Below are 24,672 nucleotides of genomic sequence, written 5' to 3'. Positions count from 1 at the left end.
ACCTCCAGGAGGTGATAGCAATCAGAGATCCAAGTCTTGCTAATGAATTTCCCAAATGCAGCAATGCTCCTTACTCCTGTCTCCTCCCAAATTTCTGGAGGTCACACAGGAAGCAGATAAAAACATGATCCAAAGGCTGACAGATAAATATTTATTTGTATTTATTCTTCTAGGAAATCTAAACCCAGACTCAGTAGGTCAGTGTTTGAGAAAACACACACTCATCATTCTCCCTAGGCCTGGACTTCCTGGAAGTCCAGGCACTCACACGAGGCCTGTCTTCCACTCTGCTATCTGAAGGCTCTCCTCCCAGCCCTCACCAGCAGACGTGCACGGAAGCCACCACCTGGATGATCGGACAGTGTTTTATTCCAGGTTCTGACCCCTGCCCTGGGACTAGATACTGCCAGTCTGCTCCCAGTCTCTGCCATGGAAAAGCAAACTGATACAGGTGTACGTTCTCCGAGACACACGGCCCTTCATCTAGACTCGGAAGCTGGACATGGTCTTTCAAAGACGGAGAGGGACCAGCCTAAGCCTGGCCGTGAGGATGAGTCCACCAAGAAGACCTATGCAGGGCGGGAGACAGTGGGTGGCCTCCAGCAGCCTCGACACTCACATTCCATTTTTCCATCAGGCTAGCTGAGGGCTAGGGGCCTCTGCAGGGCCCTCTTTACCGTCCTCCCACGGCTGCAGCTGGGGACCAGGAATCATCACCGTCTGAAAGAGCAAGAGGCTGTTACTACCAACCCAGTGCTTACCCAGAAGGCCCCTGGTGTTGCACCATCCCCTCTCCACTAGGTGGAGCCCAAGAAGCGCACCAGGAGGCCACTGAGTCAGCACACGCACCTTAAGGATGGGCTGCTTTGGGGGCGCCCACGGGGGAACGATCTTGGCGTGCATCCTCCAGCTCCCGTAGGGGTTCATCAGGTGTCTCTCAAACACCACATACTCCAGGACATCCTTGGGCATGTCTTCCTGCCCATACATCAGCCGGCCAAACCGATCATAGATAGCTAGAGTCTTCGGGGATAGAAGCCAAACAGGTCTACTAGCTTTTTGTTGTTTTTTTACCACACAACCATTTTTTTGAACACATTACACCATAATTCGGAATCTAGGACTAACGGATCAACGGCTAGGGCAGGAGAAGAGCCTCACACCATGTCCTAGGACAGAGCCACAAAGACCACAGTGAACCTTTCCTTAGGTGCTGGGGTCTGGGGCTGTAGCTCACAGGACACCAGCTGCCTCACATGCACCAGGCCCCGGGTTTGATCCCCAGCACTGCAGAAACTGAGTGGAGCTGAGAGGAGGCAGGGAGCGCGCCGTGACCCTACCTGCCGCGTATGTAGGCGCACGGTGACCTGGCCATACATGTTGCTCTGGTTCACCAGACTGGAGCAGCGCACCTGAGTCACCTGAGCTGGCTCCAAAGACTCCACAAAGTGCCAGCGGACCGTCTTATATCTGAGGTCCCAGACCATGTCCTAAGGGCAGAGAACAAGGTCAACCTGCGCTTCCTCTGTGCAGGTCTCTGAGGCTCTGGTTGAGGCTGCGCTTCCCACATGCTCTCTTGTACCCCTTCTGTTCCCAAGCTGTGATTAAGCAACTCTTAATCATGCACCTCACAGCTCTTTCCATCTAAATCATAACTTGAGCCCCTTCTCTGAGTCAGTAGAGACCATACTCTGTGCCCCTCTCCCTGCGTACCCAAGCACCAGCCGCTGCACACATACTTCAGCTAACTGTGTAATTCCCCACACCTTTCAAGAGCGAGAGGACAGGGCCACACTGCTAATACTAGATTTGCTAGACTTGTCCCTTGAGAGTCTGGTAGAAACTCATCTTCTACCGGTAGAAACTAAATCTGTAGAAAATCAATTATGCTTGACCCTCTAACTGAACCACAAAGTCCCCATTCCTGGAGGTCCCCAAAGTCCCCACATTCCATCACCATGTAATATAAGCCCACTGACCTCTTGTTAAATCCTCCACTGTACTGCAGACATGCAGGGGGAGCTGTGTGTCGCCTACTCCTGACCTCAGCGGTACCCTCTGTGGTCCTAGGGCCACCGTGCAAGGACTTTCCCTGTCCTCACTGCCATGGCCCTTACCAGAGTCCCAGCCTAGTCACCACTGTCCACCTGAGAGTAAGGGGTTTGGCCTGGGCCTCAAACAGATTTCAAAAGGGATCCTTTTAAGAAAACCCAGTGGTCGGGCTGGGGATTTAGCTCAGTGGTTTCGCTGCCTGCTGTGCAAGCGCAAGGACCCCAGTTCGATCCCCGGTACCGGAAAAAAAAAGAAAACCCAGAGGTGATGTCTACCACCTGGCCCCTAGGACGTCCCCCAGGGGTGGGACCTACCGGGAAGCAGTGCTCCGTGACCAAGGTGTGGAGCCGGTCATGGTCGGAGCTAGGAGAGAAAGAGACAGAGGTCACAGACTCCTGCCTCTAACACCCTGCCTGCCGACACCCTGCCTGCCGGCTGGAAAGATCCTGAAGGTGGAAAACAGGTCACTGCTACAAACACTTTCTGTGCATCCACTGTGAGCCAGACAATATGCTAAGTTCTAGGACACAAAAGATGACATCAAGGTGCTTCACCAGAAATTTCTGAGACCTGACAGCACACTAAAATTGCTTTAAATCTTTGGAGCAGAAAGAAATTTCTCTGAAACCCCATTACAGCAGAGGTTCTCACTGGGCCTGGAAATGGATCTGTGCTCTGGCATGGACTGTCAAGAGAGGGACAGAAATGAGATATACGAGAGCTGAAAACTATAATAAGTAACTTAAAAATTCACTAGAGCAGAAGTGGCTGGACTGGGGATTTAGCTCAGTGGTTCCGGCGCCTGCCTCGCAGCACAAGGACCTGAGTTTGATCCCCAGTACCAAAAAAAAAGAAAGAAAGAAAAAGAAGTGGCAAACCTTCAGCATGCATGGCAGAGTTGGTTTATCATCACTGAAAGTTCCCCATCACTGTGCCAGAGGGATTCAACAGCAGACCCGAACAGGCAGAAAGGGTTAGAGAACCTGAGTGGAAGACAATTAAAATTATCCAAACTGAGAAGCAAAGGAAGAAAAATGAAGCAAGCCCAAGGGACTTGGGGGACACCATCAAATGTCCCACACATGGGTCAGAAGGAGTCCCAGAAGAAGAAGAATGGAGAATAGTATTTGAAGAAATAATGGTGGCTAAAACACCCTGCATTTGATGAAAGACATGAATATATATCTCCAAGATGCTCAACAAAATCCAAGTGGGAAAAATGAAAGACAGTGACACCAAGACACATGGGAAAGAAAGTCTTGAAAGCAGCAAGAGAAAACTGACTCATCAAATACACAAGATCCTTAGTAAGATCACAGTAAATTTCCAATAGAAAGCAGAGGCTAGATGTTAGTGAAACGACACTTAAGTCTCCAAAGGAAAGAACTCCTGTTAACCAAGAATTCTACATATGGAAAAACCTATCCTTCAAGAATGAAGAAGGAAAAAAATACTGAAGGAGAGGGGCCAAAGATGTAGCTCAGTGGCGCAGCGACTTCTTGGCAAGTGCAAGACCCTGAGTTCAATTCCGATACCGCAAAAAAAAAGAGAGCTGGGCATGGCAGTGGCACAAGCCTGTAATCCCTGCACTCACGAGGCTGGGGCAGCATAGCTGTAAGCTCCAGGCCAGCCTGGGCTACATAGCGAGTCCAAGGCCAGTCTGAAGTACCTAGCAAGACTGTCTCAAAAAAACTGAAAAACTAAAACAAACAAAAATTTGTTTAGGATGTGATTAGCACAAGGAGGCCCTAGGTTCAATCCTCAATACCGAAAATTTAAAATTAAGCTTGGTGTACTGACATTGTCTGCAGTCTCAGGTACCTGGGAGGTGGCCATAGGCTATGATACTCTGAAGATGTTACAGTAAACAAAATAAGCCAGTCACAAAAGGACAAGTACTCTAAGGTTCTATTCACATGAGGTACGGAGATAAGGCCATCCCGGATGCTGTAACACAAACACCATCAACTGGGCAGCTTATAAACATTTATTTCATACAGTTCTAGAAATCAGAAAGTCCAAGATCAGGCTGCTGGCATCTGTGATGCACAGTGAGGGTGGACCATGAATGGCACCACCTTGGTATGTTCTCCAAGGGTGGAGGGGGCAACCAAGCTCCCTGGGGCCCTGCAGAAGGGCACTGATCCCAGTCAAGAGGCCTCCACTCGTACAACCAAATCAGCTCCTGAAGGATCCACCACCTAACACCATCATGGCCTTGCAGCTGTGATTTTTATTTCTAAAAAAGAGCTGGTGATGTAGTAGTAGTTCAGTGTGAAGGCTCTGGATTCAATCCCAAGTATCACTAAAAAAAGAGAAAAGAAAGAAAGAAAGAATACAAAAAGAACTAACCAAAATCAAAAGGAAAAAACAACAACTGAAAATAGTTGTCTAAGCCAGAGTACATAGAGATTTTGGAGTTAGCAGACAGATTTTATTTTTTTTTTTTTATTTTTTTGAGGGGTACCAGGGATTGAACTCGGGACCTTGTGCTTGCGAGGCAGGTGCCAGAACCACTGAGCTAAACTCCTGGCCCACCAGACAGATTTTAAAATAATTGTGATTAGTGTGGCCCAAGAAATTAGACGACACGCTGGACACAGTGCATCCACCTTAATCCCAGCTACGTGGGTGGCCAAGACAGGCAGATCACCTGAGCCCAGGAGCTCCAGGCCTGGAGACCTGTTCCTAAAATAAATGAATAAAATAAGAAATTAGGAATTAGATTACAGAATGGAGAATTTTAGCAGAGACTTTCAATAAGAAAGAAAATAAATCAAGTGAAAATTCTAAAAATGAAAAACAAAAAATAAACAGAAAACTAAGAGCTCAACAGGTAGGTTTAATAGCATATTAGATACAACTGAAAAGATGATACAAAGATAGACGAAAAACTATGCAGACTAAAGCTGCGGGGATGGGGGTGTTACATAAAAAACAGCCTAAGACATACTTAGCATAGTGGAAAGATCTAACATATGTTCTCTCAGAATCACTCAAGGAGACAAGAAAGTGGAGCAGAAGCAACATTTGAAGAGAGATTCTGGTTGAGAATCTTCCAAATGACAAAAAAAGCCCTCAAAGATTTCTTTTTTTTCTTTTATTTTTTGAGACAGTCTTGTTATGTAGCCTGGGCTGGCCCTGAACTCATGGTGATCCTCCTGCCTCAGTCTCCCAGGGGCATGGATGACAGGCATGTACCACCACGCCTGGCTCCAAACATTTAAAAAGCAACAGGAATCTAAAGCACACCCATATGCTCACATGCGTGGACACACGCATACACGCACATGCACACACATACACACATACATACACACACACACACACACACACACACACACACACGCACGCACGCACCCTGGTAGGTACATCATAGTAAACTGCTGAATACTAAAAGGAAAGGAAATGTCAAAAAATCAGCCAGAGAAAACAGAAACACTAAATCAGGCACAGTGGTACGTACCAGTAATCCCAGCACCCAGGCAGGCTGAGGCACAAGGGTCTTTGAACCCAGCCTAGGCCATTTAGTGACTCAGCAGGACCCTGTTTCAACATTAAAACATAGAAAGAGCTGGGGATATACTTCAGTGTGAAGGCCTTGGGTTCAATTTCCAGAACACCAAAAAACAACATCAAAATGCTGAGAGAACATAACCACCAACTTGGAATTCTCTGCCCAAAGAAAGTATCTTTATTTTTTGAGACAGGGTCTCCCTATGCAGTTCAGCCTGGCCTTGAACTCACTATGTAGCCCAGGCTAGCCTCAAACTTGTGATCCTTCTCCTGAGCCTCCCAAGTGCTGGGATTACAGGCACAATGCCCAGCTATGAAGTATATTGTTTTTTGGGGATTTTTTTTGGTACCGGGTATTGAACTCGGGTCCTTGTGCTTGTAGAGTAGGTGGCAGAACCACTGAACTAAATCCCCAGCCTGAAGTATATTGTTTACAGATGAGTTCATGTGGGAAAGTACAAAACACACATGAGAATGATATAAAGGATCATGTTCACCTCTAGGAAAGAACATCATGGGAGATGGAAATGTAGCTTTAACTATTCCATCCAACTTAGGATTTTGAAGAAAAAATAGAAAAATGTAAGTATTTATGAACTTGAATTATACTTTTTTAATGTTTGAAGTATCTCATAATAAAAAAAATATTTTTTCTCTGGATATGTTGGTGCACACCTGTAATCCCAGCATTTAGGAGGCTGAGGCAGGAAATCACTGGCCAGCCTGAACTATAGAGACCCTGTCTCAAAAACAAACAAACAAAAAACAAATTTTTTTGTGGCACTAGGGATCAAACTCCTGAGCCTTGTACATGCTAAACAAATGCTGCCAGTTAGCTGCACACCCAGACCTAAAAATAATTTAAGAAATAGACAGGCATGGTGGTGCATGACTGTGATTCCAGCAGTTGGGAGGCTGAGGCAGGAAGACTGCTTCCAGCTCAAGGCCAGCCTGAGCTACATACTATGACTCTTTCTCCAAAAAAAAAAAAAAAGAAAGAAAGAAAGAAAGAAAGAAAGAAAGAAGAAAAGAAAAAATGGAAGAATTCATGGTTGCCATGGATTTAGCTCAGTAGTTCTGCCACCTGCCTCACAAGCGCAAGGTCCCAAGTTCAATCCCTGGTACCAAAAAAAAAAAGAATTCATGGATTTTAGAGTATAGGTTTTAAGCCCAACCAGCTAGTCATAGTAGCCATTGTCCAAAAAATGTCAGCACAGGTTCAAGGACTAGAACTAAAGATTGTTTCAGCGCTGCAGGTGGAGCTCAATGGCAGAGCACTTGCCTAGCACATGTGAGGCCCTGTGTTTGATACTTTCCATAACAAAGAAAGATAGAAGCAAAAAATTATTCTAGGTTCTTAATCTTGACCTTTCATCCTCCTAGAAGCCCTGACTTGATTTAGTCAAGAAAAAGTTGGAGAGCCGGGTATTTAGCTCAGTAGCACCGCAGCTACCTCGGAAGTGCAAGGTCCTGAGTTCGATCCTCAGTACAAAAAAAAAAAAAGCAAGCAAGCAAGAAAAAGTTGGAGCCAGGCTTGGTGGCGCATGCTTGGAATCCCAGCACTCTAGGAGGCTGAGGCAGGAGAATTCACAAGCTGGAGGCCAGCCTGGGCAACTTAACAAGACCCTGTCTCAGAAAATAAAAAAAGGCTGAGGGGTAGCTCAGTGGGAAGGTCCTGCATTCATTCCTTAGTAACACACACAGACACACACACACACACACACGTGTGTGCAGGCACACATAGTTGGAAATTTTCTACAGAAACCTAGTCAAAACAACTAAAGAGAGGAAAATGTACATACATAAGATTAACACACAAAAAGGATCAGAATGGATTGAGAAATAAGGAGGTGAAAGAACAGCCATTCTAGCAGAGTCCCAACACCTGCAGGTGGAACCTGCCAGGTAAGATCCCAGGACAGGGAGAGAAGTCAGACAATGCAGTCACTCACCACCTCCCTGAAGGGAAAGGGAAAATCTGTACACAGGACAGCAGGACAAAAACAAACTGTGCCTGGAACAATAGCTACGGAGCGTAGACCTATAAGAAAGAGTTTACTTACTTGTTTAGACAAAGGTGAGCTTCAATGAAGATATCCTTAGCTTTTTCAGGGAAGTCCCTTATCTTAAAATTAGCATCATATTCTCTTATCTTCCGGATTCTGTGGAATGAAGCATGAGAATCACCCTCTGAAGTCTTCACACAATTCCTGTAACTCTCAGCATACACCAACCTCCATTAATGTTTGTTTAGTCAATAATTACCTTCTGAATGTATCAAGTCCCCTAAATCCAACCCTTCACTCTAAAGAAAGATTGAGGCTTCTCAAAGGCAAATTCCAGAATCAAATTTGATCCAGAATCAAAGAAAATATACTTTAAGCACTAAAAAGAAAAAACGGGGACTGGAGGCGTAGCTCAGCAGACGAGCATATGTTTAGTATGCACAAGGCCCTGATTTTAATCTCCGTCACCAAAAAAGGAAAGGAAAAAGAAGTTCCATACAAAAAGGCTCAAGAGTCTAAATGACATTGGGCTTTTAAATAGCAACATTAAAAGTTAAAAAAACAGGCCCGGGATTTAGCTCAGTGGTTCCGCTGCCTGCCTCGCAAGTGCAAGGGCACAAGTTCGATCCCTGGTACCAAAAAAAAAGTTAAAAAAACAATGGAGCAGTAGTTTTTCTTTTTTTTCTTCTTTTCCAATGGCGCGTTTTTTGGGGTTTTTTTTGGTACTGGGGATTGAACTCAGGTCCTTGCGCTTGCGCAGCAGGCGGCGAAACAACTGAGCTAAATCCCCGGCCAAAATTTTTCAATGGTGCATTTTTTGTTTTCTTCTTTTCCAATACTGGGGATTGAATCCAGGGCCTCACATATGCTAGGCAAGTGTGCTACTACAGAGCTATATCACATTCTCAGCTCTTCATAAAATTTCTAAATTGCATGGGCTGATCTTGAACTCAAGATCCTCCTGCTTCAGCCTCCCAAACAGGTGGGATTACAGATGTGTACCTTACCCAGCCTGAAGCAGTACTTTCAATATTTTTTAATTATTTATTTTGAGTACCAGGGATCGAACTCGCGACCTTGTGCTTGCAAGGCAGGCGCAGTGCCACTGAGCTAACTCCCCGGCCCTATTTTTTCATTTTTTGAGACAGAGTCTCACAATGCAGCCCAGGCTGGCCTCAATTTCACAGTGATCCTCCTGCCTCAGGAGATTAGAGATGTGTGCCACCACGCCCGGCTTGGACCAATACTTTTATTTTCTTTTAAATAATTTTACTATAAATTTTATTATGATGCTTCTCAAAATGTTGAGCAGTCCTTTTAAATAAGGAAAATTTATCTGTATCCCAGAATTCTATATCTGGGCAAATCATAAGTGAAGTAAGAGAGTAAAAGATTTCTTTTGAGATTTGCAAGACCTCATTTTATTTACTACGCATCCTAGGGGCCGGGGATTTAGCTCAGTGGTTCCACCGCCTGCCTTGCAAGCGCAAGGTCCCAAGTTCAATCCTAGGTACCAAAAAAACCACAATACTATGCATCCTTTCTCAGTAAACTGTTGGAGAATATGGTCCATCAAAATAGAAAACAGTTGGGCACGATGGCACACACCTGTCATCGCAGAATTTAGAAGGCTGAGGCAGGAGGATTGCTGAGAGTTCAAGGCCAACCTAGGCTATATAGTGAGTTCAAAGGCAGCCTGGACTACACAGTGAATCTCTGTCTCAAAAAAAAAACCAAAAAAACACACAAAATAAAAATTAACCGTAAGTTGGGCACAGTGGAAAGCATCTGTTGATCTTATGATCCTGGAACTTGAGAAACTCAAGTAGGAGGACTGAGTTTAATGCTAGCCTGGGCAACATAGAGGGACACCATTAAAAAAGGAAAGAAGGAAGGAAGGGAAGGAAGGAGGGAGGGAGGAAGGAGACAAAAGATATGGGATTCAAAAGCCAGGGACTACAACAGAAGAGGATAAGGACTATTAGGTTGATGACAAAAGTAGGTTCCAAAAAGGAAAAAAATGAAAATAGAAGGAAAAAATGGAAACAAAGCTTTTGTACATAGGGAGTGGAGGGGGCTTGACGGGGTGGGGGATGGAATAAAATAACAAATTTTTAAAAAGCAGGTACCAAGATGTACATTGGTCCTAATGAGCAACCAGTTCAGACATAAATTGGTTAAGCAGACTCCAGGAGGGAGTTCTTCTTGTAGAAGCTGAAACTGATAAAATACTTCAAGTTCTGAATACACCCAGAGAAAATGACATAAGCATGGATTTCAAAAGAAAATGAGCAAATTCAAAGACACTTAACTTTGTGAAAACATTGTATGCAAAAAAGGGAAAGTAACTGTGCGGCACGGTATGCCTCGTCTCGGCTGTCAACGTCATTTCTGCAGTAGTCATAATGCCAGCAGGTGGGCTGGGGATGTAGCTCAGCGGTACAGTGCCTGCCTGGAAAGCTTGAGGTCCTGAGTTTGATTCCCAGTACCAAAAAAAAAGGATTACGTCAGAGATGTAATTCAGCAGCGCCTGACCTGCCTGGCAAGTGCAAGGTCCTAAGTTGAATTCCCAGTACTGATAAAATAAAAATTATAAGGTATAATAATGCCAACAGGAAAAAAAAATAATAATAATGCCAACAGGGAACCCTGGCTTACTCAAAGCCTTGATGTACTATATTAAAAGGATGGTAGCTGGGGATTTAGCTGTGGTGCTGCCGCCTGCCTCGCAAGTATAAGGTCCTGAGTTTGATCCCCAGTACCATAAAAAAGGACGGAGACACCATGATCTGGTGCCATTTATTCCAGGAACGCCCTGTTGGCTTAACAGCTGAAATCAATGACTGTAATATGCCCTATCAAAAAAACAGAGGAGCAGTACAGCATCATTCCAGCACACACAGAGGAAACATCTGACGAAATCCAACACCCTTTCCTCTAGTCACCTCACTTGAACTGTTCTGTCGCCCCATCTTGAACTGTCTTTCCTCACTGGAGCCTTCCCAGAGCTGCCAGGTGGGGTCACCTCCTCCTGCTCCTGTGCCCACACTTCAGCACACCTATAATTACTGCAGTGAACTGCATGTAACTGGTATTTAGTGACTGTTTTCCTGCCCTAGGTGGCAAATCCGTGGAAAACTGTTGTGTGCTTTGCACATATCATGTACACCAAAAGCTCACAGTCCAGGAGATCTGTGCAAGGCCATCAGAAGTAGTCCCACTATCATAACAAGGGCAACACTAAAAAGAGCTAGGGAAGGCCAAGAGGTGGACACAGTGCTGGAACTGGACCATGAGAAATGAGCTGCTACCTTGTGAAGAAGAGGGGGAAGGCATTTTCCGGTAAAGGAAAGGAGTGCAAGGACAGAGAAGCATGGAATTGGTGATTAGCTTGGGAATGCTGAAGTTTAGGATGAGAAAAACAGAGAAAGGGGAAAGAGATGACAGTGGAGATGAAGGCACGGGGCAGGTCACTGAAGAAGCTTGGATTCTGTTCCTTGGGTAATAGGAACACACAATGACAAGCAAGGACACGGTAAGATCTGCACACATGGAAGCAAGGCATGGCTACAGCAAACTCGACAGCGACTCTGTATACTTCCGCTGTAAATCTACATGTGATCCAGAGAAGCCCTGATTTAGATGCAGGTAGAGCCACAGTGATGAATGCAGAATGATTCTGTCCTATGAACCAAGGAAAAGCTTCAGGCTCCTGTTCCTTAATTAAGGCCCACATTAGCACCCCAGACTGGATCTGTGTTCCTGACCCTTTTCGTTTTCCTTACTTTCTGAATTTCTTTTTTAATTTTGTTTTGGCAGCACTGCACACTGAACCCAGGACCTCTGCACTGAACTAGGTACCAGCTCACCCACTCACTCGCTCTCCCTCCCTTCCCCTCTCTTTCTTTTTGAGATAATGTCTTGCTGAGTTGCCCAGGCAAGGCTCAAACCTCTGACCCTCCTGCCTCAGCCTTACAAGTGCTAGGATTACAGAAGTGTGTAACTGCCCAGCTTTTTTTTTTTTTTTTTTGGCAGTACCAAAAAAATACCAAAAAAGTTCTACATAGTCTAAATTGTCCCTAATTGATGTGACAAAATTACCTGTAAAGGCTGAGATGCTAAGAATCAGAATGCCCACATTAATCTCCATTAAATACAGACTCTGCTCAGAGAAAGAAAATACTGTCAAGTCATTAAAGTTCTACCCAACCCAAGAAGGCCTCTCTGGCATAAAGTAGCAACAAGAAATTTCTATTTTAATATCAACCCTTAGTTGTCTCAGACACCTACGACAATTGTGAGGTCACATTCTTTTTCAGTCGCTCAGTTTTCTGCTTCAGTCCCTCCTTTGAAAGAGCTGACATGCGAGCATCACCCTCAGGAGGAATATAGGCATCAAAGATACTAGCTGTAGAGAGAAACAAGTATTGCGAGATTGAGAACAGGTCATCTTCAGGTCATATGAAACTGGGCAGGATTCTGGATATAGAGTAGATTACTCCAACAGATTTCAACGTAAGTGGCCATGGTGGGGCATGACTATAATCACTGAAGCTGAGGCAAGAGGATCACAAGTTTGAGTCCAGCCTGAGCAATTTAGCAATTTAGTGAAACCCTGTCTTAAAAAGTTAAGAAAGAGGGCCAGGGATTTAGCTCAGTGCCACGCCGCCTCCCTTGAAAGTATAAGGTCCTGGGGCCAGGGATTTAGCTCACTGGTTCTGGCACCAGCTTCGCAAGCACAAGGTCCCGAGTTCAATCCCCAGTACCAAAAAAAAAAAAAAAAAGTATAAGGTCCTGAGTTAGATCCCCAGTACCAAAAAAACATTAAGAAAGGGTTGGGGATTTAGCTCAATGAGAAGACCCAGGATTCAATTTCCAATACATAAAAAAAAAAATTTTCAATGTAGAGGGAACCATGTTACACTGAAAAAAATAGAACAATTTAAGTCTGTTCTCACCACCTGTTTTTACTCCACCCAATTGGACAATTTTACTCTTGTATAAACAGTGTGAAAACACCAAAAATGATCTCATGAATTATACCATATAGAAATCATTATTGTAGCACCTGCCTGACAAGCACGAGGCCCCAAGTTTGATTCCCAGTACAAAAAAAAAGAAAAAGAAATCATAATTGAAGTTGAGCTGATTCAGCGGTTAATTTAATGCTGCAATCACAGTACAAGTCACTACACCTTCCAGAGGCTCTGACAGTAAGGAGAGTGGGTCAGGGTCCCAGAAATAGTGTACCTTACCTGTACTGGCCAGATGTATGGGACGTTCCAAACGTTCTGGAGGAATAACCAATCCGCTTTTCCGTGCATGTTCTAGAAATTCCTTTTGTGTTCTGTATTTCAGTTCGTAAGTAGGAGGTGTGAAACGTTTTTTAGTTCTGACAGGAACTACAGCTGTGGACTGAGTCACCAGGATGGGCTGGAAGGTGAGGAAAGGTTAGGATACAGGTAACCTAGGGGAAAAAACCCCATCTCAAACAAACTCTAGTCAAAGTCTTATAGAAATATCTAAATTATCAGTTATCATAGGGAAAGATCCATTGCTAGCCAAACACCTAGAGCCATCTTTTACCAGATACCTTGGCAACCTTTATTAACATCACTCAACATTTACTAAAAGCTTTTCTTTAGTATACTCCAGAGTACTACTGGTCGCAGTTCATGAAAGCATGCCATCCATTCCAAGAACTTCGATCTGATGGGGAACTTATATACCAATCCAAAACTGAAATGAGTAGAATACTTTTTTTTTTTTGAGACTGGGTCTCGCTATTCAGTTCGGCTGGCCTTGAACTCACTATGTAGGTGAGGCTGGTGATACTCCTGCCCCAGCATCCTGAGTGCTGGGATTACAGGCATGTGCCACCACACCCGGCCTTTCTGTTCGTTTGTTTTTAAATTTCTTTTCTCTCCCCTTTGGAATGCTATTATTAAGCCAAAGCATATTCCTCACCTTGGCATCTCCTCCACGTTTATTCAGACTTCATTTCACTCTCTCTCTCTGTGCTGAATCTCATTGTAAACCTTACTATGTTGTGCTAGCTCCCAAATGATCAACAAGCTTTTTCAAAGCAAGGTGACTTTTTCTCCTGATCACGAGATTTACTCCGACAGGAACTGTGACAAGACTCCCTTTATAGACTACTGTTCATCTAGTCTAGGTGTAAGAATCAAAGAGAAATGGGCCCATCTTCCACGTTCTCTCCCCTTAAATGCCTCCTTTCCAGATAACTTCAAACCAAATTTGAGAAATTTAATTTCCGAAAAATCCCCTCTCTCACACACCGCTTCCAGGCTCTCCAAACTCTGCCACTGAGCAGTCTGAGGTCTCGTTCTCCTCAAACTCTTCCCCATGCCGGCCGTGGTGGCTCACACCTGTAGTCCCAGTACGCGAGAGGGTGAGGCAGGAGGACCCTGTAAGATCTAGGGCAGCCTGGATCACACAGTGAGTTCAAGGCCAGCCTAAACTACATACCGAGACTCTGCCTCAAATAAATAAATCAATAAGTCAATAAATAAAAGCTTCTTCCCTGTTAGTCTGAAAAGTCCTATATGCCCCGTTCCTACCCACCTGCCGAATCCACCATCCCAAAGCCCTGGTTACGCAAGACAAGCCCCGCCACAGGGTAGCTGCCATTTTGTTGGCGAAAAGGCTGTCGGGATGGGAGCTGAGCGTGAGGAACGTGAGGTAAACCAGGAGACGCACAGGGCGGAGCTAGCGTTCGAGTGGAATTTTCCAGGGCGCGCGCCCTCCTCCGAAATGTGAGCCGCGCGAACGCGCACGTGCTCGTGGGAGTGGGGGAGGGTGCGGGCCCATAGCGCGTGCGCGGTGGGACCACGTTGGGGGCGGGGAAAACGCACGGCCGTCACGCGCCAGCCCTAGTGCGCTAGAGTTTGAGCTACGCCTGCGTGCGAGGCTGCCCGGCTGGTGCGGGTTGCTGCGCTTTGTTTACAGCGAGTGAAAAAACCGAAAAGGTGTCTCCCTGAAGCTAGGGAGACAAGTGTTTTTCCTCAGCACCTGGAGTACATGGAAGGTACCTGGATCCCAGAAAGAGCAAAAGTGAATAGTTTCTCAGTCTGTATCTGACCTCACTGTGCTGCTAGGTAACTTTAAACCTGAGCTCTAGTTTTCCCTGCCTGCCTGGTGGAGAAAGTTCTTGTCAGGTTAGGGCAATCGTCCTCTGTGTTTGCTAAAGCAAAGGGCACATAGATTGACCACAGTATTTCTGATTTGTCATTTTGGAGGAGTCACGGACTTAACTCTTAACAAATTTAATACAATAATAGCTGATAAACTTAGAAATTGTTTACCCGGTGGCTGGCAATGTGGTAACAATTTACATATATACACTCAATCCTCACCAGAAACAAGAACAGTATTCCTGTTGCACACGTGTTGTGTTGCAGAGATTACGTAAATTCCTTCAGGTTCGCTGATAACGTGCAAGAGATTCAAATCCAAGCAGTGCAACCCCAGAGCCCCGGCAACGCACACAGAACGGAACCCAGCCTTGATTTTTAATTTTGAGATAAAATCTCACTAAAGCGCTCACACTGTCCTTGAATTTGCCATCCTCCTGCTTTAGCCTTTGGAGTAGTTGGGATTACAAAGAGACACCTCCACACTTTGCTTAGAGAACCCATGTTCTTTTTTTTGTTTTGTGGGGTTTTTGGTGGGGTTTTTTTGAGACTAGAAAAGTTTATTGGGAAATAAGAATGGGGCATAAGAATAGCTCCTGAGAGATAGGAGAGGTCCCAAATGGGTTGCCTGTTTTGTTTTGTGTGGTTTTTTTTTTTTTTTTGAAGTGAATTCTTTTTTCGTTTGTGTGGTACCAGGGATCAAACTCTGGGCCTTGTGCTTGTGAGGCAGGGAGTGGAACCACTGAGCTAAATCCCAGGCCCCTTGTTTTGTGTTTTGAGACAGAGTCTTGCTCTGTAACCATGACTGGCTTTGAATTCATGATTCTCCAGCCTCAGCCTGCTGAGTGCTGAGATCCCAGGTGTGCGCCATAGTGCCCCGAAAGAATCCATGTTTTTTGTTTTTTTGGTAAGGGGGATCAACTCAGGACCTTGCTCCTGCGAGGCAGGTGCCGGTGCCGCTGAGCTACTTCCCCAGCTGAAGACCTATGTTCTTAACCACCGCGAAGTACTGCTTCATATGGAGTTGTTAAAGCCATCATAATGTTGGCATTATCCTGGAAAATCCAGTTCTGTAAACACTCCTGAATGGCAAACACTTTCCACACTTAGCCATTGGCTCTTATTCTGCCAATTAGTATTTTTATAATTTTTTTTTTTGGTACTGGGGATTGAACTTGGGTCCTTGCGCTTGCGCAGCAGGCAGTAAAACCACTGAGCTAAATCTCCGGCCGCCAATTAGTATTTCTTTTTTTCCAGTGCTGGGAAATTGAACTCAGGATCTTGAGCTTGCCAGGTAGGCACAGCATAACTGAGCTTCATCACCGGCCCCTGCCAATTAGTATTTACAGGGCACCCATCCACAATATTTCGCAGAGTTGGGAGCTATGGTTCTGCACGCAAGAGGTTTAGGTCAGAGGAGAACTGCTACAAAGGTTGGAATAAAGTGCTAGAAATGATCAGAGGAACTGAGAGATTGCTTATGGGTTTGGAGATCACATGTACATATGTTTTTAAAATCTTAATTGCACTGAAAATTCTTCAAGGGTGAACATTTCTCCACTTACTGTTTCTCTGGTGTGAGAAACCAAAAGTGGAAATTGGGAAATGGGAAGAAAATGTTCAAATGAGATGGGTAACAAGAGAGGTGGGAGGGGAAAAGGAAAGAAGGGGCAAGAAAAAAAATAGAAGTGATATAGGGGAAAGAGATCTAACTCCCAAACCTGCTAGGTATCCGAAACAAGAGTTCCTGTTCTCTAAAATCGAAGAATGAATTCTAGGAACGATAGAGGTTCAGAGTAGGAAAAATTTGGGCCAGGGATTTAGCTCAGTGGTTTTGCCACCTGCTGCACAAGCGCAAGTACCCAAGTTCGATCCCTGGTACAAAAAAAAAAAAAAAAACCCCAAAAAACTATAAGACCCAATGGAAAATTACAAGGTGGCCATGAGGTGGGCAAAACCATGAACTAACCAATAAGATTACAAGTACAGTCACTCAGGTAATATTGATTAAATGGGGATCAAATGGGAAAACAAGCCACATACAAAGATTTCCCATTTAGAATATCAATTACTGCTCTCTATCTCTAGGGGAAGCAGTGCCTCTTTTCCTTTTTTATAATACTAAATGGCAAATGTGCCTTAATTGTTCTCCAGGTTGGCTCCTAGCCTTGTTGGCTCCTTGAGGGCTGGTACCTTGAGGGTGGCCCTGTCTAACTGCTTACAAGATGTCTAACTTACCTATCTACAATAGAAGGAAAAAATGGAAACAAAACTTTTTCAAATAATGAGGGGAAGAGAGGTCAAGAGGGGAAATTGGAAAAAAGAACCAAGATACATCATGTACAGGTACAAATTCCCTATGATGAATTATCATTATGTGTATCTAAAATGTACCGGCTGGGGAGTTAGCTCAGTGGTTTGGGCACCTGCCTTGAAAGTGCAAGGTCCTGAGTTCGATGCCAGGTACCAAAAATAAAAAATAAATGAATAAATAAAATGTACCAATAAATATTTTGCTTAAAAAAATTTTCCCTGTAAAATTCTAGCCACACACCTAAATCTATAGCATAACACATTAATAGTAACATGAAGTACAGAGCTATATATGGGTGTTAATTAAAAATAGTATATTACAGGGCCTGGGGATTTAGCTCAGTGGTTCTGCCGCCTACCTAGCAAACACAAGGTCCTGAGTTAGATCCCTGGTACCCCCCTGCCAAAAAAGAAAGTATATTACAGATTTACATGAGAGATACCTGACTATTTATTTATTTATTTTTGGTACTGGGGATCAAACTCAGGACCTTGTGCTTGCAAGGCAAGTGGTGGAACTACTGAGCTAAATCCCTGGCCCCTACCTGATTATTCTTAAACAAGTTCTCCATTCATTCTATTCTCTAGTTAATAAAATTTGGAACTCTTTGTTGCTGGTCTTTTTGTTGTTGTTGTTGTTGCTGGTCTTGTTATACTAAATTTCGAGAGATTATAGAGAACTCCCACACTCTGAGGCAAATTTGAGTCCTTTTATTGCTGGTGATCAAGAGCAAGCTCCGGTTCAAAAACTCTCCATGACGAAAAGTGGCTTTCGGGTTTCTTTTAAGCAGCTCTTCTAGTTAGGGAGGGCTCAGGGAGAGGGGGAGCACAAGCAGAATTTCACAGGAGCAGAACTTTGCTAAGTTAGTGGGGGTCAGGGGAAGTTTCACATAGTTTAGTTGAAACAAAATATCACGCAGGTGTGGATTATTCTTTTCACAAGGTCATTGAGATAACATATAGCTTCAGACTGCTCTACCAAATGGGATATGGTGGCATCAACTGAAAGGACTCCCAAGGAGGGAAGGGGAGGCGACCACCCAGAATCACTGGACTTTACATGAAAAGAGGGAAACAGTGATGAGGTACAAAATGGAGTTAGGCTATCACAGTCTGCCCACTGAAGTGAGGAAAACTCATCAAACAGATTAATTCAGTAATTAATTATTGATTATTGTAGAATGCTGATATGATCTGTCTGGGATATCTGTTGCACTGTTGAGTCTTATGTGGGCCTCACACCATAGCTAACAAGTCCCAGATTGATCTAGGGAATATGTTATAGGGATGATATAGAACCTCCAAATAATCCAAATAACCAAAGGGAAATATAACTCCCAACCTGCTAGATGTCCTATAGGCCAATACACCGAGTTCCTGAGTTCATTTTCTCTAAAATCAAAGAATGAATTCTAGGAACCATGGAGGTTAAGACTAGGAAGTATTTATTTTCTTTCTTTTTTTTTTTTTTTTGGTACCAGGTATCAAACTCGGGTCCCTGCGCTTGCGAGGCAGGTGGTGGAACCATTGAGCTAAATCCCCAGCCCCTAGGAAGTATTTATTGACAGAAAGACAGTGGGTGGGCAGGGAACTCCCTTTCTCAAAGGAGTTTTATAGAGCAAAACCATGCATGAGGTGAGGTGCGTATAAGGTGGGACAAAACTATAGTCAATAAAATTACAAGTATAGTCGTTTGGGTAATATTGATCAAATGAGGATCAAATGGAAAAGCAAATCCATAGCAAGCATATATAGAATGAAATTCTATGTATCTAGGATTTTCTGAGAAGGAATGGGCTAGGGGGGTTTTGGTCCCCACCCAAGGTGATTGATGCCTATTTTGAGTATCACTCACTGCAGTTCATCCCTAGGGGAATATGTGGGTGGAGTCATTTCTCCTTCTCTTGAAGCCTGACCTTCAAACCTGCCTCCAGCCACAGCTGTAATGTGTTCTTATCTTCTGCATTGACTCCCTGGAGGGCCCAGCCCTGTCTGACTGCCGATAATATTTTAACTAATTTAGCTATCTATAATATTTCCCCCTGAAGAGCTATCCCCAACTTTGGTAGGAGAGCATAGGCATAGTTTCCATCTAGCTGGTTTGAGCTGAGAAGGGTCAGTGTCGTGTTGCAGTTTAGCAGTTATAAACTCTCTTCACAAGGTTGATCAAGTGGATCCTGGTAAAAAGAGTCTAGCACATTTGTCGATGGTTCTAGCTGCATGATCACTTGGAGTTTGGCAGCCTCTAGGCAAGAATAAACAAATTTTCCAAGAAATTGGAGTATGGGGCTGGGATTTAGCTCAGTGGTTCTGCTGTCTGCCTCGCAAGCGCAAGGACCCTAGTTCGATCCCCGGTACCAGAAAGAAAGAATGGAAGGAAGGAAGGAAAGAAAGAGAGAGAGAAAGAAAAAGAAAGAAAAAAAGAAATTAAGAGTATGTTTAGTCGCAAGCACAAGGACCCAAGTTCGATCCCCGGTACCAAAAAAAAAGAGTATGTTTAGTAAAAGGATGAACATTAGAATGGAAAGGCAGGTTGGGGAAAGAGCCACATCCAGAAACTGCCCTTAAGGAAGTGGAGTAGCGATTGTATCCAGTTGGCTCTTAGACCCCTCTACTGATGGAGGTTATCTACAAGTCTGATATTTCTTGTCATAAGTCCCTCTAGTTTCAGCTGTAAGAAGATGGAGAGTTTGGTAGTTTAGGACAGTTTTAGCTAAGGACTGTAGACTTTTGTTGAACTTTTATAGATTTTACTATAGTTTTTTCTTTAGCTGGAAATTGTCAGAAGGGGTCAATGGTTGGAGCTCTTTATATCTAGCTTTATTATTATGGTATTATTTTGGGGTTTTGTTTTGTTTTGTTTTGTTTTTTCTGAGACAGGGTCTTGTTTTGTAGTTCAGGCTGGCCCTGAACTATGTAGCCCAGGCTGGCCTCTAACTTGTATTGATCCTCTTGTCCTGTCTCTGCCACCTGAGTGCTAAGATTATAGGGGTGCACCACCACGCTCAGCATGGTATTATTTTTATATATCTGTTGGTTATATGTTTTCTGCTGGGTGTTTAAGACCAAGTTAAAGTGAAACTTGTGTTAATCAAAATAAACCTCTTGCTATCTATTAAGGTCAGTTAGGTCTCCTCAGGTATTATTCTGGAAGCATGTACAGACCCTCTCATCTCCTCTGTCAGTGTCAGCTGTCAGGATGGGTCATGGTCTTGCTTGAGCATGTTGCTTTCTGAAAACCATGGGAGAGTTTTCCTTCTTTGGTGACCCTTTTTAGGCACACTGTACATTTGTTGATTCCTGTCCTCTGGGGTCCAGCAGTCTTCCTTCTTGGGAGGATAGGTGGCTCACCAAAGATGTAGGATCCTGTAGAAAATGTTCCCTCATGTCCTGGGTCCTTGTTGACCTTGGAGGGCCAGGGCCAAAATATTAACTGTCTTCTTAGTCCAGTTACCTTTCTAGTTCTGGCCTCTAAACTTTAGTTGTTGAGCACCCAGAAGAGAAGATCAGTTACATCAGTATTGCAGAGGGAGCAGTGAGCTTAACTATTATTTTTTTTTTTTTTAGTAAGGCTATCATTTTATTTATTTATTTTGGTACCGGGGATCGAACTCCGGACCTTGCACTTGCGAGCCATGTGCTGGAACCACTGAGCTAAATCCCCAGCCCGAGCTTAACTATTATAATCTCATCTGAATATCAAGAACTTTGAAATATAAAGAATAGCTGGAAGACTGATTTCTTTTTTTGTTTGTTTATTTTTTTTGCAAGACTGATTTCTTACCATGGTTGTTTTATTAGCTGAGTCCATGCAGAATGTTTTTTTTTTTCCATGCAGAATGTTAACAGACAACAGTTATATAGTTTTACATAGAAAACTTGAGATCAAGAGCCACACATAGTATTTTAGCATGACAATTATGATGACATTATCTTTGCAACACATTTAAATGTACATCTTAATATCGAATAGCCTTTTTAGTCAAACATTTACATCTGATCACAAGACCTTAAATGGCACAAAGAAACTCTCACCTAATTTGTTATCCTTCAATTAGATCCCATCTAAGGAGAATCTAGTGGTCTATCAATGTACCTTAGAAGTTTCTACTGTCTAGCCTCTAATTTTTTTTTTTTTTTTTTTGTACCAGGGATTCAGGACCTTGCTCCTGCAAGGCAGGCGGTGGAACCACTGAGCTAAACCCCCCCACCCTAGGCCTTGAGCTCACTATGTAGTCCAGGGTGGCCTTGAACTCATGATGATCCTCTTGCCTCAGCCTCCTGAGTGCTGGGATAACAGGTGTGCACCACCATACTCAGCAGATACTGGAATTTTAAAAAAAGGTTATCCCCATAGACAATCTTGGTTTTTTATTTTAGAAGACCGGAATGGCATGAATATATTTAGTACATTATGAAATTAGCAATGATGAAAGGGCCAGGGATTTAGCTCAGTGGTTCTGTTTCCTGCCTCGAAAGTACAAGGTCCCGAGTTCGATCTCTGGTACCAAAAAAAAAAAAAAAAAAAAAAAAAAGAGGAAATTAGCAATGATGAGTGTCAGAGCTTTATGAAAACCTTTGTCTCAATTTAGTTTTGTTTTTTGTTTGTTGGTTGGTTTGTTTTTGGTACTGGGAATTGAGCTCAGGACTTTGTGGTTGTTCAATTTAGTTTTGTACCAAGAGCATCTTTTAATAAAACCATATTGTTGTATTTATTTATTTTTGGTACTGGGGATCGAACTCGGGACCTTGTGCTTGCAAGGCAGACAGCGGAAACACTGAGCTAAATCCCCAGCCCCTAAAACCATATTGTTTTACCCACAGGAACCTTAACCTTTTGATTAAAACCAATGTAAACATATCACAATAATGTGTTTAGCAATTTTTATTGGGGTGTGTCTCTCACAAGGCTATGGAAATTATTGAAGTCCCATTAGTAAGTAAAGATTGGAATAAATGTTTCTAGGCAGCTGGTCCTTTATTCACCAAGGGGAGTCCCATCCCACAGACTTCCCCAAACCTAAGTGGTCCTCATTTAATTATCTAGACAAACTTTTAGGTGACCTCTGAACACATTATTCTTTTATTTATTTATTTATTTATTTATTTATTTTTTGCATATCCTTTTATTGGTACGTTTTAGGTGTACAACATAATGACATTCATCATTGGAGATATGCACCTTTACATACTCTCTTGGTTCTTATTTTTCCCCCTTCCCCTACCCTCCCTTCAACTCCTCCATCCCTCCTTATTTACAAAGACTTTTGTTTCCATTTTTTCATTTTCTCATATTAATTCCATTCCCCTCTTTCCTTTCCCCTACCCCTCCCACTTCCCCCTCCCCTTTGCCCCTTTTTTTTCCTGTTTCACATTATCTATTATACCTTTTAGTCCTTATTTACACTTTCAGTTTCTCACACTAGAGAAACTATTCGGTATTTACGCATGTGTGTCCTGTTTATTTCACTTAAGAGTATCGCCTCAATGTGCATCCATTTAGCAATAAATGTTTCTAATTTCTCGTTTTTGATGGCTGAGTAGTACTCCATTTTATTTTTTAAAACCCCACATTTTCTCGATCCAGTCTCCAGTTGATGGGCATTTGGGCTGTTTCCAAGGTTTTTTTTGTTGTTTTTTTTTTTTGGTACCGAGGATCGAACTTGGGACCTTGCGCTTGCAAGGCAGGCGCCAGAACCACTGAGCTAAATCCCCGGCCCGTAGTCAGAACTTTTCCTAGGTCAATTAACAGAGATCTCTTGTAACAAGAATCAGAAGGAATAAAAATCTTTTAGACCTGTGAAAGCAAAGACAGTTTTTAAGATGGGCCCTAACCTGATGGTTTATCTGATTGTAATATCCAGCTATACAGTCTTCTCATTGTTGCTTTGATAGTAATAGTTATTGGCTACCAGCTGGTAGCCAAAACTACTGGGTTTTTTTTTTTTTTGTACTGGGGATCAAACTCGGGACCTTGCACTTCTGAGGCAGGTGGTAGAACCACTGAGCTAAATTTCTGGCCCTAAAAGTGCTGTTTTGATAGTCACATGTAACTGTTCCTGCTAGAGGGGCAGACTGTTAAGAGATAATTTTAACTATTGCCAGGGTTGGGTACATAGGCCAGATTTAGATGTAGAAAGAGCCTAGGTGGCACTCTTTGGAGCTAAGTATGAACTCCAAACAGTGGGGGAAGAAGGCCTGCCAAGGCTCCAATCTGCCCTCCTGCAGATGTCTACCTATGACAGTTTTTCCCATTTTGCCTGTGACCCTACTCACATGGACCATACTCAGCTATAGGCCTTCTTTTTTCAGAGCCTCAGTTAGCACATCTCTGAGAATAGTGGCCAGCCTGGCGTGATGTTCTAGAGGAAAATCATGATGAGAGAAACAGTCCTCTGGGGACTGGGGCTGTGCCTCTTCTTTAACATTTCTTTTCGTTTAAAACTGTTATTAAACTCATAAAGTTTCCTACGGATGTTTTGTTCTATCAATTAACTTATCTGTGTTATAAAAATCAGTCTGCCCTGTGCTATAATTAATCATCAGTCAGCATCATTCTTGAGGGGAAGTAAGAGGAATTAATCTCCAGTTCTACTTAAGGACTGAAAGGCAGATAAACTTGGACTAAAACTTGTACATTTATTCTTTGAGAGTTTCAGAATTAAATCTAGACCAGCCTTTTTTTTTTTTTTTTTTAATATGGCGCAGAGATAAGTGAAGGTCAGCTTCACTCTGCAAGGGTCCCAAAGAGGGGAAACTCACCAGTCTGAAAACTTGCTCCTGAAATCCAGCAGCCACAGAGGAGAGAATTGCTCTGGACCAAATATTGTTGCAAACTGCATTATTTCTCAGGTGCAGACTCTAAGTATGGCACAAGAACTAAACCCTAACCATCTCAGGTACTGAAAGACAATTAAGATCAAGCACTTCCCCAGAGTGGATCTCTATTCCTTATCAAAACATACCTCCAGAGACAAAAGCTGCGGTTGACTCCAACTGCATTGCCACTCCGAAAATTAAACCAATAATCAGAGAACCTGAATGGCTGTTTTTCTAGCCTCTTGGAAGAAAGCGAGAGAGAGAGAAAAAATGAAAATGCTCCAATTATGTTGGCTTTTATTGTTGTTGTTGCTGTTGTTTTTTGGTACCAAGGATCGAACTCAGAACCTTTCGCTTGTGAGGCAGGCTCGGTGCCACTGAACTAAATCCCTAGCCCATTCTCCAATTATATTGTGCAGGGTTTACTTTCTAATAAATAACTCTGAATCAAAAAGTTCTAGGGCTAGGAAAACTTTCCTAGATCTTGTTTGATCTGTTTTAGGTCACTGAGAGAAAGGGACACGTGAACCCAGGTAGTCCCATATTTGCCATTTACTTCCTATTGTGGCAAAGTGGAACAGCTCAGTGCCACAGCCAAGTACCACAGCTCTGAGGCACAGCTGTTACAGCTCAGTGTTACAGCTCTGGGTCAAGGCTATGGCAATTTGAAGACTCGAGAATCTGACGGTCACTCAAAGAGGTGGAGAAAAACCTTCATTACGCTGGTGGGCTCAGAGGAGTTCATACTAGAAGTCTGAGCACTCTGCCAGAAATGAGAGCCTCCTTACATAGGGATCTACAGGGTAGGCAAA

General features: G+C 43.4%; 1 protein-coding gene across 2 annotated transcripts; it reads right to left on the bottom strand.

The window, feature by feature from the left end:
- Positions 1-137: 137 nt before the first annotated feature.
- Positions 138-14,355, bottom strand: Mrpl45 (mitochondrial ribosomal protein L45). Of its 2 annotated transcripts, none has more exons than XM_004859553.4 (8): positions 14,160-14,355; positions 12,830-13,007; positions 11,865-11,982; positions 7,632-7,730; positions 2,367-2,415; positions 1,341-1,490; positions 850-1,023; positions 138-720 (listed from the first exon to the last, which is right to left on the bottom strand). In XM_004859553.4, exons 1-8 carry the CDS (start codon positions 14,223-14,225, stop codon positions 634-636), a joined length of 921 nt encoding a protein of 306 aa, XP_004859610.2. In that variant the 5' UTR covers positions 14,226-14,355; the 3' UTR covers positions 138-633. The 2 variants fall into 2 exon arrangements, with proteins under 2 accessions (XP_004859610.2, XP_021095539.1); XM_021239880.2 differs by lacking the exon at positions 14,160-14,355 and adding an exon at positions 13,874-14,090.
- Between the last annotated feature and the right edge of the window lie 10,317 nt (positions 14,356-24,672).

The sequence above is a fragment of the Heterocephalus glaber genome, unplaced genomic scaffold (assembly GCF_053883595.1).
Source record: "Heterocephalus glaber isolate CG9 unplaced genomic scaffold, H.glaber_assembly_v1.0 deba00001773, whole genome shotgun sequence".
In the NCBI taxonomy this organism is placed as follows: domain Eukaryota; kingdom Metazoa; phylum Chordata; class Mammalia; order Rodentia; family Bathyergidae; genus Heterocephalus; species Heterocephalus glaber.
The sequence above is the reverse complement of the archived record's forward strand: the minus strand, read 5'-3'. Positions and strand labels throughout refer to the sequence as shown.

What these genes read in the sequence shown, in the direction of transcription:
- Mrpl45 (XM_021239880.2), bottom strand. Translation starts at nt 13,942, where the DNA reads ATGGGGAAGAGTTTGAGGAGAACGAGACCTCAGACTGCTCAGTGGCAG. An exon ending in CATACATCTGGCCAGTACAG is followed by an intron (nt 11,983 to 12,829) that starts GTAAGGTACACT and finishes TTCTCTCTACAG; the next exon opens with CTAGTATCTTTGATGCCTAT. An exon ending in CAAAGCAGCCCATCCTTAAG is followed by an intron (nt 721 to 849) that starts GTGCGTGTGCTG and finishes TTGCTCTTTCAG; the next exon opens with ACGGTGATGATTCCTGGTCC.